Source organism: Saccoglossus kowalevskii, chromosome 2 (genome assembly GCF_978046115.1).
Source record: "Saccoglossus kowalevskii chromosome 2, keSacKowa6.1, whole genome shotgun sequence".
NCBI lineage: Eukaryota > Metazoa > Hemichordata > Enteropneusta > Harrimaniidae > Saccoglossus > Saccoglossus kowalevskii.
In genome coordinates, this window is record NC_140642.1 from 3,760,222 (window position 1) to 3,783,869 (window position 23,648).

The 23,648-nt window shown below is 36.3% G+C and overlaps 1 protein-coding gene across 1 annotated transcript; it reads left to right on the plus strand.

Moving 5' to 3' along the window:
* The first annotated feature begins 489 nt into the window (after positions 1-489).
* LOC100376676 (N(6)-adenosine-methyltransferase non-catalytic subunit METTL14-like) lies at positions 490-22,186 on the plus strand. The gene is made up of 11 exons (XM_002736345.4): positions 490-720; positions 3,182-3,282; positions 4,618-4,714; positions 5,545-5,607; positions 5,912-5,999; positions 6,720-6,810; positions 9,860-10,001; positions 11,136-11,228; positions 11,544-11,660; positions 12,101-12,311; positions 21,128-22,186. Exons 1-11 carry the CDS (start codon positions 658-660, stop codon positions 21,430-21,432), a joined length of 1,371 nt encoding a protein of 456 aa, XP_002736391.1. The 5' UTR covers positions 490-657; the 3' UTR covers positions 21,433-22,186.
* Positions 22,187-23,648: the final 1,462 nt, after the last annotated feature.

Below are 23,648 nucleotides of genomic sequence, written 5' to 3' on the forward strand. Positions count from 1 at the left end.
TTGTAAATATTAAACTAATGAACATTATTATGCGATTTATGACCAATTTTGTCAAAAATTATGACTAGGCTTCTATCTTAACAGCAACTGATTTGTAAAAATATCAAACTAATCTTATAACTTGTCAACAAATTAATAAACATCACGTAGGAATAACATTTATAATAAATTGAAACAATTGATTTTTTCAACAACAAAAACAATTTATCCATTGAAATCGAAAAACATGTATGATAATTTCTTAGCAAAAGATGAAAATGACAAATTATGCAAAATAAAATTTTTCTAGCCCTTTTGAAAAATATTTACATGTAAACACTTGTTTTGAAACAACACCTTCCTATCTAGTTCCGGGGGTAACTTCAAATACTTGAGTACTGAATTTCATCGCGTTGCCTCAAAGATACAAACTTTCCAAACTATCAAAACAAAGTCGACCCACCCGCCCCGCTTTTGATCGCATTGACATCACAGTTTAGAGGAGCACGCCACCAAGCAGTAAAAACAGAAGCAAGCCAAACGACGCCATTTTGTGAGAGAAAAAAAAACATGCTTTGATCAGCTGTGTTTACGATCACATTTGGTTGGATTTTACCGCATTTGAAGAAAACGACGACTCCATCGTAACATCGGTAGTATATTATTATTGCATAAACTATGGCAGACGGATGGAAAGCAATAAGGGAACGTTCCAAGCAACGACGAGAGGTGTTAGCAAAGGTAAAGGCATTACAGTATCTCAACAGTACAAATTAAGTTTCCCGTGATTTGGGCTACAGGGGCCTGACGATCTATTCGTTGTTGGTTGCTGTTGGTCAATACATGGACGCATATGGGATGGAACGACCGGGGTGTCCCGGTACAGGACCTTATTCTTGTTCAAAATAATAATGAAAACTTTAGAGGGTTTTTGTATGGTAAAGAACATAAACATAATAGAAATTACACAACTGAAAAATGTTGGTAATTTAATGTACATGTACACCTATTTATCATTTATAATCTATAATTAACAACTAGGTTTGGGCATGATTACCTTCTATGGTTTGGGACACCATTGAACTTGAGATGAATGAAAATTAAAAGTGTACAATTTATTTATGTGATTAAAAAAACCATCTTTTGATCAGTTACGGCAGTTGATTTAAATTTAGTTTCAAAGAAAAATAAGAGTATGTGTGATCACAGTCCCTCTATCCCCGGTCTAGAAATGACTAGCGTTCTTTTGTCTCGAACCGCAGTGCGGGTAAACAAACCGTTCACACCCAGGCCGAGGGAGTCAGGAAGTCAGTCAGATTACAATACCGTCAAAATATTCATTAAAATCGAAAAATTTACCGTCATGCAACGCGATACCTCATTGTATGACTTTGATTTCAAATTCGGGCAACCACAACATAAACAAACATGTAAACAAAATTATCACTATGAAATTTGGATTTTTTTAACAGCGATGCGCATCAAAACCAGCTTACCAACTCATAAACATCCAGTTCCTACAATGTAAAGATTAATATCGGGAAATATGTTCATTTTCTAGTTTTAATAGGGAAATAACTTAGCGTGCCTACATGCTGACATCGATAAACAAATTTTGTTAAAATGGCGTCATTCATGTTAACGTGGTCGACCGAAAAACCTGTGATATTTCTGATTCTTGGGGGTTCATAACAGTTCAAGTTAACTATACAACAACTAATGACTTTATTCTACGCAAAAGTATATAACAATGCTTCAATGTTTGTATATAAATGATTTTTTTAGCACATAATTAAGTACATTGTCATTTCAAAACGTCGCCATTTGCATTTACGATCTAAAAAGCATCTATAAAAGTCGCTCAATTTAACATTAATAAAATGCGGTGTGACAAATAACAAATCAGCCCACCAATTTTTAATGATATGTTTCGATCATAAAATGTCAAAATCGAAGGCAAATATTGGTTCCGCGCCGAGAAGTATGGTAAATAAAATAGAGTTCATTTCAATCACCCCAAAATCAAAAACGACAAATATCTGGGTAAAGGTATGAAAATTTGTTGCGAAAATGTGTCGCTGCTGGTAAAATAGATGAATTAAAGAACTACTCGCCGGCTAAAATATGACCTTATGCAGATATCCTGATTAAAAAATTATGTGAAAAAGCACGAATTCTTGAATAAACAACTAAGTTCTAAAAAAGTACATGTTATTGAGTTCACGCAAGATATGGTGAGCCAAACGATAATTTGACTGGATAAATTTTATTAATGCTTCTGTTTATCATTTATTATTATCATTATTTTTTTAATTTTCTTCATCATATACAATTGCTAGTCTACTAATGTCTACATACTCTCGTCTGTTTCCTCCTGTGTTTTTGTATGAGGGGGAATAAATCGTGAACTCTTGTGTGATTTGTGATTGGTTGGTGATGATTGATAATGATATAGAATATTGCACAGGATTGTTTAACATTTTGTACAAACTTTTAATAGTACTGTTTTCTGTGTTCTGTGAGGCATTTGATGACCAATAATAATATGAAGTTATTACAAGAAGACTTATGCGCAGCGCAGGTTGATGCGACTATGTACTGTCTGAGTGCATACTTTGAGGTATCCTCGTAATAATCTTATTATTATACATCTTTTCCTACCAAGGATACATCATGGCAATGCCGAAATCCAAAAAGAATCAGCGAACTTTGTGTTTTGTCTGGTCAAACCCTGGTGGCAGCCATGTATTTATTATTACGTGCATAATCATTCCATATTTGGAATTCACATTTTTTTATATAGTAGGATGAAAATACCCTGTAAAATACTGCAAAATTACGACACGCTGTAACTTATGGCATTACAGTGACAGATGTATAATAATACATTTTGTAGTTTTTACTTTATACTGGGTTTCTGTCCTCCAGCTGGATGTAATTACATTCATACACACATATACTCAATACAAAATAATGCCCAATAAGTATAACATGAATATACAGTTGTGTATTTCGGTGTATATATCATTTTGGAATGCCAATTCTTATTTATGTCTTCCGTCAATGCCTCCTGAACTTTTGTGTTTTCTTGAGTAAATGCTTCAGTTTTGAGATTTAAAGTGAAGTAGTCATTAACAAGCCATACTATAGGAATCACTATTTGTGTATCCAATGACAACCATTATTTATATATTATTTACAGCTTGGTGCGATTGACCCCACTAGTCTGAAATCAACGCCTGGTAAGGAAGACAAAAAAGAAGAAGATAAATCAGATAATGAAAGCAGGGACTTCTATATCGGGTAATGTTTATATCTGGTAATGTTTATATGTTTAAAGTTACATTTGCACTTTGCAAATCTATGGCGTACCATCTCCTGACTAATATATTCACCATCAAATTGAGATTGTGGATTGGTAATGAGAAATTAACTTAATCCTAAATTAAGTTAGTAAACTTTAGACACTCACTGTTTGTTCTTGAAAGTCAGTTCATTGTAGGTAAATTTGTCTCATGGCTTGCAGTACTCTCCAAATGAAATGATCATGCCCATTATACTCTATGGTGCTGAAACATAGGGGGGTTCCACAAATACATGCAAGCTGTACAGATACAATTAAAGTATTGTAAACACGTTTTATGGGTCGCAAACATGTAATGAAGCAGAGCTGGGGGAGTGTGGGAGAACACCTATTTATGTAAAATCTATAGCTAAATGTATTATTGGTTACACTTATCTGAATCGCCAAACAAGTGTATAGATCGATGTACAATGGGAACATATTTAATTTTTGTGTGGATTCAGCATTTCGTGGTTCGTCCAAGGTGTGGAAAATGTCTAGTTATTCATTGCGGAGTTCAGACAGCGGGTAATTGATTGTTATAAACAAGAGTGCTACAGTGAAATGTGCACTAGTGACAAACTACGCACATATTGTAATTTCATAAGTATGTTACAGCCAGAAAGATACTTGTTGATAATCACAAATGTTAATCACTGATATGCACTTGCTCGTATTCGCTGTGCATGCCATAGATTACATATTCAGGAGGGGCGTTATTTAGATGTAGTGAGTGAAGAGAGAACATGTGCGATTTGCTCATTAAATGCAGTCAAGGGTGAATTCCATTTCATTCTCGAGTGCCCTATCTCACGCTAAGAACCACATTGATTACAAAATATTTTTGGCATATCCTACTCGTGACAATTTAAAAAATTTAATGACATCAAACTCTGTAACAGTGCTTATAAACCTTGGAAAATATATATACAACCAAATAAGGATGGATGCCCTCGCATTGGAATTCATGAAATTAATGTACTCTCTCTGTTATACATGTATGTTGTAGTCATACAAGCCTGTGACCTAGAAAGATGTTAATCAATAACTTAATCAAAAGAAAGGAAATGAGCGGGAATGTGATGACAGAATATACTTTTAATATATCATATTTTGGAAGTGATGTTTAACTTATTTATAGCTTTAAGTAAAACTTCATGTAACGAATTGAGCCCTGAGTAGCATTCTAATACTTTTAAATAGAAGGCGTTTTAATCGACCAAATATATCATTGTGAATATTGCACTTGATGACAAATAATGTTTTATATAATGTGTAAATCATATTGTGCTCAGTTCACCAGATCCAACTAACACTCCACCAGCTAAGAGAAGGGCTGTCTCTAATGAATCCGGAGAAGGTAGCGTTCTTGATAGTAGTAAAACTAAAAAGGTTGGTTGAATGTTTTTATCACACTATACTTGTAATTAGCAATGTGGGATTATTATTGCATTGTGAATATCTGAACATAGATGAAATCTATTTGACATATTTATTACGCAGTATTGTCATAATCTTTGTTGTTGTGTACATCTTTCTGGTTTCTGATCAGATGATCATGAGTGCTTGAACTCTGTTGGTAGTTTACTAAAAATGGTCGACAAGTTCTTGTAGTTCTGTCTGTCCATCATTGTAATTTCTTAGACATGTGTTGAGAAGAATTGATACGAACCTGACATGTGATGCCTAACATTAAATGTGTTGAATTTCAAAAGGAAATCTAGAAAGTGTGTTAAGGACAACCCCAAAATAATGCTCATTTATTTTGTATTCAAATTTGTCTTGAAACCTGTTTTAAGGCACGCTTCATAATAATCTTGTTGATACTTTTTTTTCATCAAATTAAATCTGTACAATTATTTCTTAATTTTTCAAAAATGTTGATGAAGTCTTGTTGTAATTAAATTATGTTCATTTAGTAAAAAAAATATATATACCGGTGTATATATATAAAATGTTGCACCCAAATCTTTGGTGTGAAAAAAATGGCGGTCAAAGGATACTGTAATAATATGTAAATTATAAAGTTACTGAACTCACAAACAGGGACTATGCATTTGATCATGACTTGGTAATAAGGCCTTGACAGTGAACATAGTAGGATGGGTAATTAGTGTTGTGAAATGACAAGATGATGCTTTCTTGTCTGTACGATGTCAACCTGTTCCACCATTCACATAAACCAGTTGTAATTGTAATAGTTATTTTTGTTATTGCATAAGGAAGAAGATTTTGATGAGGAACATGCAGAACAAGAATACATTGATTCAAGTACTTTCCTAAAGGTATCTCACATTGACATGAAAATATCATGATTTGTATATGTGTATGTGTGTTGAATTTATTCACTGAAATGTGAACCAGATATCATTGATGATTCATTTGAGTAGCATAGTAGTCTTACAACGATCAGAGACTATTCAAATCAGTGGAAAAACTCTATTTAGTAAGTGGTATGCCAGGCATTGTCCGTGTATTAAACCCTCACTTGGTAAAACCATGCAGTTTGGATGATGTAATGCCACTTGCTTTCTGAAAGATCTTTTTCAGTTTTTGTCATTAATTCATATAAATATATATTGTCTGCAGGGTACGCAGAGCGCCAACCCACACAATGACTATTGTCAACACTTCCTGGACACTGGTCAGAGACCACAGAATTTTATACGAGATGTTGGTGAGTATATAATATGAATGACATTCTAGAACATAATGCAATGGGTTTAAGATATCTGGACATTTACCATGTGCTATTGTAGAAACAATGTTACATAACTTGAATCTAATGCATTGCTCAATTCAGAAGCAATGCAAGCTTTTGGAAATATATAATTGCAGGTGATTTTAGGTTGTGGGGGGGGGGGGCTGCAGCATTTGAACTTATTATTAAAATCTGTCCTTGTGGTATATTTTTATAAAAGAGAATTACGATAGCCCAGTTTATAGCCCAATTTAGATATTAAGAATGCATACATAATTTCTTCTGTGGGTGCTTGATTTTCTTGATTCACTTTGAGCTTTCTATCAAAGTGGATTGAATGATGTCATATGTGCTGACCTTGAAGGTGTTCAACTCACTTGTATCAATTCTGTGACACGTATTATTGTTAGTCCCGGTTCCAAACGCATATACATGTATATATATGAACTGATCAAGTTCAAATTTCACACCTATATCAGGCAAATGCACATGCGTTTTTATAACCATCAAATCAAAAATGGCTGACTGGTGGTCATTTTGTTTAAACGAATGCCATTCCTCAGTGCCATATCTCATACATGCCTGGACCAATCAAATTTAAACTTCACAAATACATCACACATTAGGTCATATATAAATCTAATGTCTCACATAAAGACAGGGACTATGTCATTGACAATAACTTGTTGTCATTAGGTCTTGCGGATAGATTTGAAGAGTATCCTAAACTAAAAGAACTGATTAAACTAAAAGATGAACTGATTGCACAGACTAACACTCCTCCAATGTAAGTATGGAATGTTTTCATTGGACTTTGCATACAATGTTCCAGTTGTTGTCATGGTGATATCAGCTGGAGTAAGTGATTGATAGTTCACACATTTTTTCCTGCCAAATCTTGGTGCAAAATTCTTCATACTTTTATATACTTTTTTTTATATTTTCCCATTGAGTATATGACTTGATTGTGTAATCTTGATTAAGGAGTTAATCACCAAGATGATGTTGATTCAGTGGATTAATAAAAAACCAATGTTGTGAGTTTATCTGTTGCTGCCACATTTAACACCAATGTCTGTGCACGACTTCTTCTCAAAAACCACCAAACCGTTTGACTCGATTTTTGGTGTGCGGATGCCTTGATGAGTGTAGATGGTAATTTGTTCATGAGAAGTTGATCTGCCAAAAATTATGCAAATTAGCCCCCTAAACTCTAAAATTTCTTCTATGCTACTATGACACTAAGTGGTCTACAGTGCTGATATTGATAGTGCATGTGCCTTGGGTTGTCCTCTATCAGTTTTGTTAATTTGGTAAGGAAATTTTCAATTTCCTAATTTTGGCGAATATTTTAAAATTGTAATTTTAGGTCAAAAATGCTATTTTCGACTTCTTCTCTAAAACTGATGGTCCGATTGCACTCAAACTTGTGTGGTATATACCTTGGGTAGACCTCTATCAGATTTGTTCATTTTGTGTTGACATCTTCAATTCTCTATTTTTAGCAAATATTTTTCATCAAAAATAGTACTTTTGACTTGTTCTTCAAAACCAGTAGTCCAAATTCTTTGATACTTGGTACACATGTAGCTTGGATGACACTTCACCCAGTCACTAAAAGTAGCCAAATTTATCAAAAATTCATGATTTTTTTTGACTCCCGTGTGCGAAGCACAAGAAGGGAGTCTTTGCAGTTAATGTGTCTGTATGTGTGTGTATGTGTGTGTGTGTGTGTGTGTGTGTGTGTGTGTATGTGTGTCCGTCTGTTCCACTGATATTTCAAGAACCATACATCAGTTTTTGATGAAACTTGGTGCATAGATGCTTTGGGCTAATGCACAGATTTGATTAGGTTTTGGTAAAAATTCATGCATATTAATTACCTAATTTGCATAATAATTAGCTGATTTTTAGCTGTTCCATGACTGTTCCACTGATATGTAAAGAACCACTCATTGGATTTTGATGAAACTTGGCACACAGATGCTCCAAACTAATGCGCAGATTTGATTAGTTTTGGGTAAAAAGCTGTGTAATATTAATTACCTAATTTGCATAATGATTAATCAATTTTCGGCTTTTCCACTGATATCTCAAGTACTAATCATCACATTTCAATAAAACTTGGTACATAGATGTCATAGGACACTGCACAAACCTGATAGTTTTTAGGGTAATATCAGTATATATTAATTAGCTAATTTGCCTAATTAATTAATTTTCAGCTTTTGATATTTCAAGTAGTAATCATCACATTTCAATGACACTTGGTACATAGATGTCATAGGACACTGCACAGACCTGATAGTTTTTAGGGTAATATGAGTACATATTAATTACCTAATTAGCATAATTAATTAATTTTCAGCTTTTGATATTTCAAGTAGTAATCATCACATTTCAATGAAATTTGGTACATAGATGTCATAGGACACTGCAAAGACCTCATAGTTTTTAGGGTAATATGAGTACATATTAATTGCCTAATTTGCATAATTAATTAATTTTCAGCTTTTGATATTTCAAGTAGTAATCACATTTCAATGAAATTTGGTACATAGATGTCATAGGACACTGCACAGACCTGATAGTTTTTAGGGTAATATCAGTATATATTAATTAGCTAATTTGCATAATTAATTATTTTCAGCTTTTGATATTTCAAGCAGTAATCATCACATTTCAATGACACTTTATACATAGATGTCATAGGACACTGCAACTGCGACAACCCAATTAGTTTTTGGTAAATATTTATGCTTATTAATCACCTAATTAACATAATTAATTAACACTGATATCTCAATTACTGATCATCACATTTGAATAAAATTTGGTACATAAATGCTCTAGGACAATAGACAGGCCTGATTAATTTTGATTAATATTAATTCTCTAATTAGCATAATAATTCATAATTTTTGTGTTCTGTTCTGTTCTGTTCATATTAGTTACCTGATTTACATAATTAGTTTTCAGCTTTTCCATCAATATCTCATGTACAAGTAATTTTGAATTAATTTTTAATGTGTCTTCAATACTCTCAGCACACGGGAGTTCTTTCTAAGCTTTCTTTGATTATTACCTTCTTCTTAATGCACTACAGTTGTCGGAAAATGAACAAAACTTGGGAAGATTATACAATGATGCCATATTGAAATTATATGCTCACAGGGAGTGATGTAATGTTTCCCATTTGTTCTGTCAACTGTTTCTCATTCTCACATAGCACGTGGGAGTTCTAAATTTTCTTTGATTGGTCTATTGTGATTGTAATGAAAACATAACCACTCAACATATTTAAATGTGTATAGACATGATTGATTTGGGTGGAAAATTATGCAAATTGCCTAATTTACATACCAATAGGCTATTTTTGTGATATCTTGAGAACCATTTAATATGTTTTAATAAAACTTGGTGCATAGATGTGTTGGGGCAGTTTCCAGATATATTTAGTTTTTGGTGGAAATTTATAGCTAGTGAACTTCAAGCTATTTGGGTGCTATTTCAAAAACCATTCAACATATTTCAACAAAACTTGGTCTATACATGTATTACGAATTCAGATAATTGCAAATATCTTGTTATGTTATTCTCTCAACACGCTAGAGTTCTTTTTAAGCTCTCTTTGATTCTAATTTTATTGAATATTTCTGTTATTTTTGTAAAAAATTCCACTTTTAGCATTATGTTTTGTTGTCTCACTCACTGCCTTTTGGGGTATTTGTCATATACAGCACTAATCTTTTGTACAATAGCCATTGAGCAACAGGCCATTGGCCTATTTTTATTTTGTCAGATAATGTAGCTGTACCATTATTACTTATTTTCAGGTACCTGGCATGTGATCTAGAAACATTCGATTTGAGAGATTTGGAATGCAAATTTGATGTTGTGCTTGTTGAGCCGCCATTGGAGGAATATCAAATTAGACCAGGCGTCATGTCCAATCAGAAGTTCTGGAATTGGGAAGAGGTAAGTTGTGCCGACATTAGAGAAATATCAAATTAGACCTGGTGTCATAGCCAATCAGAAGTTCTGGAATTGGGAGGAGGTAAGTGGAGACACCATTAGAGGAATATCAAATTAGACCTAAATTAAGCCGCCAAATGTAATGATTGGGGTGAGTTATCTAGGTCGTTGAGCATTTAGATTTGGCTGTGAGCAAATTTTCAGAATCTTAGGGTGTCATCAAATCAAAGATTGGCACTCAAAACTGAGGGGTCTAATGCAGCCAACTTAATTACTGTAAAAGAAAAATAATCCCTGGGTTTAATTTTAGTGTATTTGACAAACTGAACACACAAACTACATTGTATCTGGTGTAATTTCCTTTAGTTGCAAGATGAGACTGGGTTAGAAACATGGTTAATGTTAGCAGGTATGTGTGCTCCACCGGATATTTACAAAAAAGTCATATTACAGATGTCAGTCCACATAATTATGGATGTCACTCCACATGATTACAGATGTCACATTCATGATAACAGATGTCACTCTACATAATTATGGATGTCACATTCATGATTACAGATGTCACTCCACATGATTAAAAATGTCACTCCACATAATTACGGATGTCACTCTACATGATTACAGATGTCACATTCATGATAACAGATGTCACTCCACATAACAGATGTCACTCCACATGATTACACATGTCACATTCATGACTAGAGCTGTCACTCCACATGATTACACATGTCACTCCACATGATTGCAGATGTCACATTCATGATTACAGGTGTCACTCCACTTGGTAACAGATGTCACATTCATGATTACAGAAGTCACATTTATGATAATGGATGTCACTCCACATGGTAACAGATGTAACTTCACATAATTACAGACATCACTCCACACGATTTCAGATGTCACTCCACATGGTAACAGATGTCACTCCACATAATTACGGATGTCACTCCACATGATCACAGAACAGATGTCACTCCACATGATTACAGATGTCTCTCCACATGATTACAGACATCACTCCACATGATTACAGATGTCACTCCTCATGATTACAGATGTCACTCCACACGATTTGTCAGATTATGTTCCTCAATGTTTCAACAATGTTTTTTTTTTTTTAAATTTCAGATTTCCAAGTTAGATATTCCCTCTGTAGCAGCACATAGATCATTTATATTTTTATGGTGTGGATCATCCGATGGTTTAGATGAAGGCAGAAGGGTAAGCTGACACCCATAAATAAAGAACTTTGTATTGTTTATCCAAAATTTAACAGTTGGGAACCCCTACTCAATAAAGTCCTGGGGAGAACCCTGCATATCACATGCAGACTTATTATTACAGCATGGAAATGATACTTTGTCTGAAACATCTGTTTATATGAATACATTTAAGGACTGTGATTACCAACTACTATCTATATATTGCAGCATGTGACAAATATTTGAAAATATTATATTACTCTCTGTCATCTTATTTATGACATTGAAGGAAATGCAATTCTTATCCAAAGACATTTATGTCTTTTTCTTCCAGTGCTTGAAGGAATGGGGTTTCAGGCGATGTGAGGACATATGCTGGATAAAAACTAATATTAAGAATCCTGGACATAATAAACATTTGGAACCCGGTGCTGTCTTTCAAAGGACAAAGGTATGACATTAGCATTAGATGTATATAGCTACAGTGTTGCTGATTATGCCATGTTTTATGTGTTATGTCAAAGCTTGGGTTTACAAATTAGTAACATGGATGCTTAAGTCAGTCGTAATACATAAGAACTTTGCTGAGACAAGTTTGCTGACATAAACGAGTGTAAAAAAGCAAGTATACAAATCAAAGCTACAACACAATGTACTGTAAAATACTTTATTTTAGCTGGATTTAATTTTCACTGAATAGACTTTTTTGGTGTTTTGTATGGAATTTATTTTCACTGATTTTTAAGTTGAATGTAAAATACAGGGAGAAGGTATTTTATTTTCACTGAATCATTCCTTCAGCGAAAATTGCGAAAATTATTTCCAAGCGAAAATAAAGTATTCCGCAGTATTCTATTGGTTCTGTACTTTTATTCATTTCATGTCTCTTAGGAACACTGTCTAATGGGAATTAAAGGTACAGTTCGTAGGTCAACTGATGGAGATTTCATTCATGCTAATGTGGACCTTGATGTCATCATATCAGAAGAGCCCAAATCTGGAAGTCTTGAAAAACCTGTTGAGATCTATCACATCATGGAACATTTTTGTCTCGGCAAAAGAAGGTTACACCTGTTTGGGGATGAAGAATCCATTCGACCAGGTAAGAATTTTTCTCTTCAAACTCTTCCTGCTAGACTAGATACCTGCTAGATAATTCATGGTAGTAAAAATTAGCACAAATTAATAAATTACAAATGGAAATTAATATTATAATAATAATTTTGGGTTGGTTCAATAAATAGTGAAAGTAGACAAAGACTTACATATTCTAGCACAGGAAGATTTATTACACAACCTTAGTGTCATTTGGATAAAGCTTTATAGAAAGTATGCAAATCTGCCAAATATAAAGCTGTGACATCTAAGTTACAATGTACCGGTACACCCAAGATAAACTTGCAACATTCATTGAACACAATGGGACCTTGATGCATGCCTTTTTTTTTCGGGATCAAGTTCAAAATGGTTGAGTGGTGTCCATTTTGTTTCAAGGAATGCATTTCCAGATCTATGTTTCTGACATGAATGGACCAATCAAGTTCAAAATGGTTGAGTGGTGTCCATTTTGTTTCAAGGAATGCATTTCCAGATCTATGTTTCTGACATGAATGGACCAATCAAGTTCAAAATGGTTGAGTGGTGTCCATTTTGTTTCAAGGAATGCATTTCCAAATCTATGTTTCTGACATGAATGGACCAATCAAGTTCAAAATGGTTGAGTGGTGTCCATTTTGTTTCAAGGAATGCATTTCCAGATCTATGTTTCTGACATGAATGGACCAATCAAGTTCAAAATGGTTGAGTGGTGTCCATTTTGTTTCAAGGAATGCATTTCCAGATCTATGTTTCTGACATGAATGGACCAATCAAGTTCAAAATGGTCGAGTGGTGTCCATTTTGTTTCAAGGAATGCATTTCCAGATCTATGTTTCTGACATGAATGGACCAATCAAGTTCAAAATGGTCGAGTGGTGTCCATTTTGTTTCAAGGAATGCATTTCCATATCTATGTTTCTGACATGAATGGACCAATCAAGTTCAAAATGGTCGAGTGGTGTCCATTTTGTTTCAAGGAATACATTTCCAAATCTATGTTTCTGACATGAATGGACCAATCGAGTTTAAGGATGTAGTAGACATAACAGTCACTATTTTATACATTTTTTGTTTATTGTCTATTTTGGTGGCATTTGTCTATCTGCATGCAATGGATGTGTTTCCCACTCAAAATATTAACCAGTACACCCAAAAAAGGCAATTTTAACAAAAAAGTTAGGATATGTGTTTATAACAGCAGACCGCTCACTTTGATTTCAGGATAATCGGCTTTGAGCGCAAACAATAAATATTGACCTAATTTGCATAAGTTGGCCTACTTAGCAATGGAAACAACGCACGCACGCCCTGTCTCTGTGATCGTTCTATATTAGTACACCGTGTGTGACACATCAGAAAATTAGCGCTCCTTAAAATTGTTATCAGAATTATTATTAGAGAAGGAAGGAACGAAAAAGGAAGAATATGACTCCAATATCCGAAGAAGCAAAACTTCGTCTCAGAAAAAATAACATCGATCGCGGTTCGGTAAGTTCGGACTCCAACGACGGTGCAACATTTATCTACATGTAGCTCAGAATTGAAGAACTAGAAAAAGTGTCAAGAAGTGCATAAGCAAGGAAATTATCGTCACATGGTGACGATGATGGGGTGGCTGACGCAGATGGATCGCTGAGACTGATCGATGTCTACATTTTAAATAGCGAACTTTTTCGGCACTCAAGTTGCAACGAAGGGATTTGACATTGGAGGAAGACACACGGCACGGCTGGGGACCCCACTTCCAAATTAAATGTTCAAATTCAGAATATTATTTTTCCTCAGCCGAGAGAATTTTCACGTCTTTTGGAAAACAAGAAAAAGAGTTCCAAGTAAACAGGAAAATGGTGATCGCCGGAAGAGTGATCGGTAAAGGCCGACGTGTGATGGCAAAATTTGCCAAGTACATGGGTTTACCGGCACCGATCCACGGGGGACCATATAAACAACACGTTGTTGAAGTGGAAAACGGGGCCGAGAACGAACTTGAGAAGGAATTCGTAGAAGCGGCGTCAGTAGAGCTCCGACAAATAAAATTCAAATCAAGAAACGTTTCAATCACCTCACTCCTTATACGGATTGTCTCCGCCCAATTATGACGTCAAATGTTCAGAGCTGAACTGTACTGCATGTTTACTTCCTGCATGGAGCTCCATAATTCCTGTATACCAGGCAGGGTTATCTTTTTACAGGCCGGCTTTGGGTATGGCAAGGTACTTTTTTCACACGTTGTCCCAAACGACAAATTATTTATCACAACTAAATTTTAATATCCAGTAAGAAACTGAGATATAAATACAATTGAATAATCGTTACGCCAGTTCCGGTTGCCGCTCGACCGAACAGCGAAACACATACTCTGTCGGATCGAGCTGTTTCTATTTCTCGTCTCCAGCTAGCACGCCTGCATCTACACTAACAAGGCACATTTCATTTTATTTTATTATATATATATACATATATTTTTTTTTTTTTTCTAAGGGGGGTGACCGATATGATCGTTGTCGGCAACTTGGACATTGTGTAGAAAACACGCGGCGATTCACACTGATCACAGTTGGCCGACATTAAAAATTGCAGTAGCTGCCACAATAACCCCAGTCGTGCGGTTCCCTGTTACTAAGGAAGTAACCATAATCTCTCACTTATGTCCAGTCAATAAACAACCTTTGTATGCGCATAGGATTACGTAATTTATCTTTAGTAACTGTACAACGCTATTTCGATGAACGAGTCTCGCCAGTGCTTTGGAGCCTGTTTTACGTTGAATATCGACGATACGCTTGATCACTTTGTAACTTGAACCACATAATCTATAAAATAGAAGTATACTCTTCGCCCGAGTGTAACATTTTTTCTCAAACGACGTCCCAAACTGAAAATATTGGCCAGTTTGTTCAGTGGAAAGGTTATTTGCCGTTTCTGCCAAATGAAAACGGACTAATTAGTGAACTACATTATCGAGTACACTGCGTTCCCTGGGTATCGCATTGGCTTGAATTTTGCATGGGCTGTTCTACCGAAAGTGTCAAACTTGCGGGTGAGAGCGTTTTATCCTAACAATAATCGTTGGCGAGAAATCTTTTTATAAACTAAAAGTAAATTGAGTGTAATTCAGTGACCGCGGTCCAACATTTCAAGCTGGTCTCATGAAATAAATGCATCTCGCTGGGCAAAAATCTTGTCACCCGATTGGATGGGACACCCTGTGGTTAACATTACGATGTTTGTTACTCATCTAACTAGTTCCAGTTTCCTGCAGTACTCGTTTTTTTAAAATAACATTTTTGTTTGTTTACTTAGCAGTCATGTGATAACCATTAAATTCTATCCAAAATTACCCAGAATTTCAGAAAGTGTGAGATAAGAGGTTTCATAAAATATATGGTTTACTATAGTTCAGGACAATTCTTATATGAAAATATCAAGCCTAACTATAACATACTTGTTATGTCTACTACATCCTTAAACAGATGCATCAAATATTATATAGAACATGTTGCAGTTTCATGTTCTATCTTATTATGCATATCACCTTGGTAGTCATGCATATCACCTTGGTAGTCATGCATATCACCTTGGTAGTCATGCATATCACCTTGGTAGTCATGCATATCACCTTGGTAGTCATGCAATATCACCTTGGTAGTCATGCAATATCACCTTGGTAGTCATGCAATATCACCTTGGTAGTCATGCATATCACCTTGGTAGTCATGCAATATCACCTTGGTAGTCATGCATATCACCTTGGTAGTCATGCAATATCACCTTGGTAGTCATGCATATCACCTTGGTAGTCATGCATATCACCTTGGTAGTCATGCATATCACCTTGGTAGTCATGCATATCACCTTGGTAGTCATGCATATCACCTTGGTAGTCATGCATATCACCTTGGTAGTCATGCATATCACCTTGGTAGTCATGCATATCACCTTGGTAGTCATGCAATATCACCTTGGTAGTCATGCATATCACCTTGGTAGTCATGCATATCACCTTGGTAGTCATGCATATCACCTTGGTAGTCATGCATATCACCTTGGTAGCCATGCATATCACCTTGGTAGTCATGCATATCACCTTGGTAGTCATGCATATCACCTTGGTAGTCATGCATATCACCTTGGTAGTCATGCATATCACCTTGGTAGTCATGCAATATCACCTTGGTAGTCATGCATATTACCTTGGTAGTCATGCATATCACCTTGGTAGTCATGCATATCACCTTGGTAGTCATGCAATATCACCTTGGTAGTCATGCAATATCACCTTGGTAGTCATGCAATATCACCTTGGTAGTCATGCATATCACCTTGGTAGTCATGCATATCACCTTGGTAGTCATGCAATATCACCTTGGTAGTCATGCAATATCACCTTGGTAGTCATGCATATCACCTTGGTAGTCATGCATATCACCTTGGTAGTCATGCATATCACCTTGGTAGTCATGCATATCACCTTGGTAGTCATGCATATCACCTTGGTAGTCATGCAATATCACCTTGGTAGTCATGCAATATCACCTTGGTAGTCATGCATATCACCTTGGTAGTCATGCATATCACCTTGGTAGTCATGCATATCACCTTGGTAGTCATGCATATCACCTTGGTAGTCATGCATATCACCTTGGTAGTCATGCATATCACCTTGGTAGTCATGCATATCACCTTGGTAGTCATGCATATCACCTTGGTAGTCATGCATATCACCTTGGTAGTCATGCATATCACCTTGGTAGTCATGCATATCACCTTGGTAGTCATGCATATCACCTTGGTAGTCATGCAATATCACCTTGGTAGTCATGCATATCACCTTGGTAGTCATGCATATCACCTTGGTAGTCATGCATATCACCTTGGTAGTCATGCATATCACCTTGGTAGTCATGCATATCACCTAGGCAATTTTAACAAAAAAGTTAGGATATGTGTTTATAACAGCAGACCGCTCACTTTGATTTCAGGATAATCGGCTTTGAGCGCAAACAATAAATATTGACCTAATTTGCATAAGTTGGCCTACTTAGCAACGGAAACAACGCACGCACGCCCTGTCTCTGTGATCGTTCTATATTAGTACACCGTGTGTGACACATCAGAAAATTAGCGCTCCTTAAAATTGTTATCAGAATTATTATTAGAGAAGGAAGGAACGAAAAAGGAAGAATATGACTCCAATATCCGAAGAAGCAAAACTTCGTCTCAGAAAAAATAACATCGATCGCGGTTCGGTAAGTTCGGACTCCAACGACGGTGCAACATTTATCTACATGTAGCTCAGAATTGAAGAACTAGAAAAAGTGTCAAGAAGTGCATAAGCAAGGAAATTATCGTCACATGGTGACGATGATGGGGTGGCTGACGCAGATGGATCGCTGAGACTGATCGATGTCTACATTTTAAATAGCGAACTTTTTCGGCACTCAAGTTGCAACGAAGGGATTTGACATTGGAGGAAGACACACGGCACGGCTGGGGACCCCACTTCCAAATTAAATGTTCAAATTCAGAATATTATTTTTCCTCAGCCGAGAGAATTTTCACGTCTTTTGGAAAACAAGAAAAAGAGTTCCAAGTAAACAGGAAAATGGTGATCGCCGGAAGAGTGATCGGTAAAGGCCGACGTGTGATGGCAAAATTTGCCAAGTACATGGGTTTACCGGCACCGATCCACGGGGGACCATATAAACAACACATGGTTGAAGTGGAAAACGGGGCCGAGAACGAACTTGAGAAGGAATTCGTAGAAGCGGCGTCAGTAGAGCTCCGACAAATAAAATTCAAATCAAGAAACGTTTCAATCACCTCACTCCTTATACGGATTGTCTCCGCCCAATTATGACGTCAAATGTTCAGAGCTGAACTGTACTGCATGTTTACTTCCTGCATGGAGCTCCATAATTCCTGTATACCAGGCAGGGTTATCTTTTTACAGGCCGGCTTTGGGTATGGCAAGGTACTTTTTTCACACGTTGTCCCAAACGACAAATTATTTATCACAACTAAATTTTAATATCCAGTAAGAAACTGAGATATAAATACAATTGAATAATCGTTACGCCAGTCCCGGTTGCCGCTCGACCGAACAGCGAAACACATACTCTGTCGGATCGAGCTGTTTCTATTTCTCGTCTCCAGCTAGCACGCCTGCATCTACACTAACAAGGCACATTTCATTTTATTTTATTATATATATATATATATATATTTTTTTTTTTTCTAAGGGGGGTGACCGATATGATCGTTGTCGGCAACTTGGACATTGTGTAGAAAACACGCGGCGATTCACACTGATCACAGTTGGCCGACATTAAAAATTGCAGTAGCTGCCACAATAACCCCAGTCGTGCGGTTCCCTGTTACTAAGGAAGTAACCATAATCTCTCACTTATGTCCAGTCAATAAACAACCTTTGTATGCGCATAGGATTACGTAATTTATCTTTAGTAACTGTACAACGCTATTTCGATGAACGAGTCTCGCCAGTGCTTTGGAGCCTGTTTTACGTTGAATATCGACGATACGCTTGATCACTTTGTAACTTGAACCACATAATCTATAAAATAGAAGTATACTCTTCGCCCGAGTGTAACATTTTTTCTCAAACGACGTCCCAAACTGAAAATATTGGCCAGTTTGTTCAGTGGAAAGGTTATTTGCCGTTTCTGCCAAATGAAAACGGACTAATTAGTGAACTACATTATCGAGTACACTGCGTTCCCTGGGTATCGCATTGGCTTGAATTTTGCATGGGCTGTTCTACCGAAAGTGTCAAACTTGCGGGTGAGAGCGTTTTATCCTAACAATAATCGTTGGCGAGAAATCTTTTTATAAACTAAAAGTAAATTGAGTGTAATTCAGTGACCGCGGTCCAACATTTCAAGCTGGTCTCATGAAATAAATGCATCTCGCTGGGCAAAAATCTTGTCACCCGATTGGATGGGACACCCTGTGGTTAACATTACGATGTTTGTTACTCATCTAACTAGTTCCAGTTTCCTGCAGTACTCGTTTTTTTAAAATAACATTTTTGTTTGTTTACTTAGCAGTCATGTGATAACCATTAAATTCTATCCAAAATTACCCAGAATTTCAGAAAGTGTGAGATAAGAGGTTTCATAAAATATATGGTTTACTATAGTTCAGGACAATTCTTATATGAAAATATCAAGCCTAACTATAACATACTTGTTATGTCTACTACATCCTTAAACAGATGCATCAAATATTATATAGAACATGTTGCAGTTTCATGTTCTATCTTATTATGCATATCACCTTGGTAGTCATGCATATCACCTTGGTAGTCATGCATATCACCTTGGTAGTCATGCATATCACCTTGGTAGTCATGCATATCACCTTGGTAGTCATGCAATATCACCTTGGTAGTCATGCAATATCACCTTGGTAGTCATGCAATATCACCTTGGTAGTCATGCATATCACCTTGGTAGTCATGCAATATCACCTTGGTAGTCATGCATATCACCTTGGTAGTCATGCAATATCACCTTGGTAGTCATGCATATCACCTTGGTAGTCATGCATATCACCTTGGTAGTCATGCATATCACCTTGGTAGTCATGCATATCACCTTGGTAGTCATGCATATCACCTTGGTAGTCATGCATATCACCTTGGTAGTCATGCATATCACCTTGGTAGTCATGCATATCACCTTGGTAGTCATGCAATATCACCTTGGTAGTCATGCATATCACCTTGGTAGTCATGCATATCACCTTGGTAGTCATGCATATCACCTTGGTAGTCATGCATATCACCTTGGTAGTCATGCATATCACCTTGGTAGCCATGCATATCACCTTGGTAGTCATGCATATCACCTTGGTAGTCATGCATATCACCTTGGTAGTCATGCATATCACCTTGGTAGTCATGCATATCACCTTGGTAGTCATGCAATATCACCTTGGTAGTCATGCATATTACCTTGGTAGTCATGCATATCACCTTGGTAGTCATGCATATCACCTTGGTAGTCATGCAATATCACCTTGGTAGTCATGCAATATCACCTTGGTAGTCATGCATATCACCTTGGTAGTCATGCATATCACCTTGGTAGTCATGCAATATCACCTTGGTAGTCATGCAATATCACCTTGGTAGTCATGCATATCACCTTGGTAGTCATGCATATCACCTTGGTAGTCATGCATATCACCTTGGTAGTCATGCATATCACCTTGGTAGTCATGCAATATCACCTTGGTAGTCATGCAATATCACCTTGGTAGTCATGCATATCACCTTGGTAGTCATGCATATCACCTTGGTAGTCATGCATATCACCTTGGTAGTCATGCATATCACCTTGGTAGTCATGCATATCACCTTGGTAGTCATGCATATCACCTTGGTAGTCATGCATATCACCTTGGTAGTCATGCATATCACCTTGGTAGTCATGCATATCACCTTGGTAGTCATGCATATCACCTTGGTAGTCATGCATATCACCTTGGTAGTCATGCATATCACCTTGGTAGTCATGCATATCACCTTGGTAGTCATGCAATATTTCATGCCTATAATACAAACAAAGAATGTGTCATTCACAATGACTTGTTGTCTATAAACTCAGATCTCTGATTACTGTATTTTACAACAGTGCATCAATCATCAGATGTTAGCAGAATACATCCCATTGTGTCTTCATTTTTATCTTAACTTTATTTGCTGTCATAAACACTTTGTGCATTAAATAAATTACTGTTGTACAAGCAAAAGTATTTGACTATCGCTAAATAATCAGTGTCTTTGTTGCTTTACAGGTTGGTTGTCAGTAGGACCACAATTAACTAACAGTAACTATAATAGCGAAAGTTACAAACAGAACTTCAATAAAACTAATGTAACAGGATGTTCAGAAGAAATTGAACGACTCAGACCTAAATCACCACCACCCAAAAATAAAGGAGGTGGTCCTCCTGGACCTGGTGGTAGAGGAGGAGGTGGTCGAGGTGGTCAGGGGCAGCAAGGACCATGGATGGGGGGTAGAGGTGGTGGACCAGGTGGGCGTGGTGGCTTTGGAGGAAGAGGTAGAGGCATGCATCGAGGGGGATTTGTCCAAAGATGATAACGGTCAAATTATAACTATAAAACCATCTTATCTAAAACTATTTAACCAACTAGACACATGTTTCAGACACATGTTTTATGGGCGTCAATAGTGTCAGCTGACCTTACTTGAATATTCAGTGTTACTACGTTTCATATTAGTATATTTAGGCTTTCAAATATAGTGTTCTTGTCAAACAAATATTTTATAATATGTGTGTTCACACAAGTTTCCAGTCACTCAGGCATGAATGAAAAACACTTTGTATATAAGCTACAATTGGACTGCCATTTAGATTTGATGCCTACTGATTGTAACGTGACTGAGGTAGGTTTGCTTTCGTCCAGAAATCATGCTATCTAAGTTTTTAGTCAATGTACACTTCAATAATACCTGTGGATGTAATCACTACAGACAATTCATTCTAAACGTGTTATTCAGTACCTTTGCTATGCACTCTATTGGAATAGTCTGTGTATGTAAATAGCTAGGTTTATTGTTGGATCCTAGATTCTTGGATATGGATTTGATGAATCATTGTGCAAGTAGTAATTATTGCCATCTTATCTTACAGTAATACTTAGAACTATGCACCCATCCTGTCTATGTGAACAGGATAAAATTATGTATGTCTTAAACAACAAAGTATGGAAATTGATGTTTTATGGATATGATTATAATAGAGGTATTTTTTTTATTTTGCAAGGCGACTGACTGTTTTGTTTTCTTATTTCTTATGAACAATTAAAATAGAATGTGTATGCAATGGCCATTGTGTTGTGTTTAATTGAAGGTATGCAGAACAGATTTGGATTAGTTTGTGGTAGCTCTGTTATACCAGGGAGTATATGATATAACAATTTGAATTGTCTTCTCAGTACGTATTGACTTGGTGCTGAGATAATGGCCATTAAGTGTTGTCTTTTCTGACCAAATAATGCCAGATAAATCAGACACTTGCAAACCATCTGTTCAATCTATTGTCAGAGCTGCCCATATACTTGTTAGTAAGACGCCCACCTTACCTTTCTAATCCATCCATTGTTCATTTTCTGATGTTACAGTAAAATACCAGAATGCCCTTATGTGGTAGGATTGGGAAATGTGGTTTCAGAGCCACTTGCCCCAGACATTACTCATATTTTTTTAGTTTTTTTTAAGTTTTATATCAAAGGTGTAATTCTCCATCTTCTTGGATTTGTACTCTCAAAATCCATTAAGCGGTTCTTTAGATATCAGTGGAGCAGTCATGGAACAGCTACATTTGGTGAATTATCATGCATATTAATGTAATTATTATGCACAGATAATAACCAAAAACGAATCAAATTTGCGCATTTGCCCAGAACATCTATGTATAAAGTTTCATCAAAATCCAATAAGTGGTTCTTTAGATATCAGTGAAACAGACACACACCCACAAAGACTCACATTGTGTGCTTTGCACATGGGAGTCAAAAACCGCAGTAAAGTGAGACCAACAACGGAGTCTCGATATGGGTGCATGTACTTGAGTGTAGAATATATAGATATTGATTCAAAACATCTGAGGTATCGAATTTAGTGCGAGTAGGCTAAGGTGAGGATATAATGTGATGTAATCATAGTCATTAGACTCCTTGGAACTACAATGAACGAATTAATTCTTTAAAATGAAGAGAAAAATGATTCACTGTGCTATTCTTCGTCAAATTATCCCCTGGAAAAATATATATACATGTATATTACTTCAATACAACGTCTTTTCAATATATCACAAGTAATAATTTAATCTTGACATGTGTCTCTGGGACATGCAATGCGTTGCCCACCCCCACTATCACCCACCCACCCCTTATGGGGTACCTATCAAGTATACTTTAGGTCAGGCCCCAAATCTTGTTATGTGAATGTCATGTAATGTGTAGGTGTCAATAGCGCCCTCATGCACTACGTTAGTTGCGTGGTTGGTACAGCGCCGCGTCTAAACTTCTTTAGGACGCTTTCTTCTCGAACAATGACACATAGTGGGGGGGGGCCTCAATTAGATTAAGACTATTCGTATAAACCATAGAATATCTTGTCTTTCGCTAACACTAATGAGGGCGTCATTGTCTCTGCTAACAGGGTTATGCTGCGTCATTGTTTGCTTACGAGGTAGTAGTTAGTTGATTACACATGACTACAAGCTAGGCAAACAAAGATGTGTACTCTTGTAGCTAACGAGTATCCGTAGTTTCTTGTAACACTAGTAA

Coding starts and splice junctions, on each gene's coding strand:
- LOC100376676 (XM_002736345.4), top strand. CDS start 658: ATGGCAGACGGATGGAAAGCAATAAGGGAACGTTCCAAGCAACGACGA. Junction 4,715..5,544: donor ATAGTAGTAAAACTAAAAAG/GTTGGTTGAATG, acceptor TTATTGCATAAG/GAAGAAGATTTTGATGAGGA. Junction 12,312..21,127: donor TGAAGAATCCATTCGACCAG/GTAAGAATTTTT, acceptor GTTGCTTTACAG/GTTGGTTGTCAGTAGGACCA.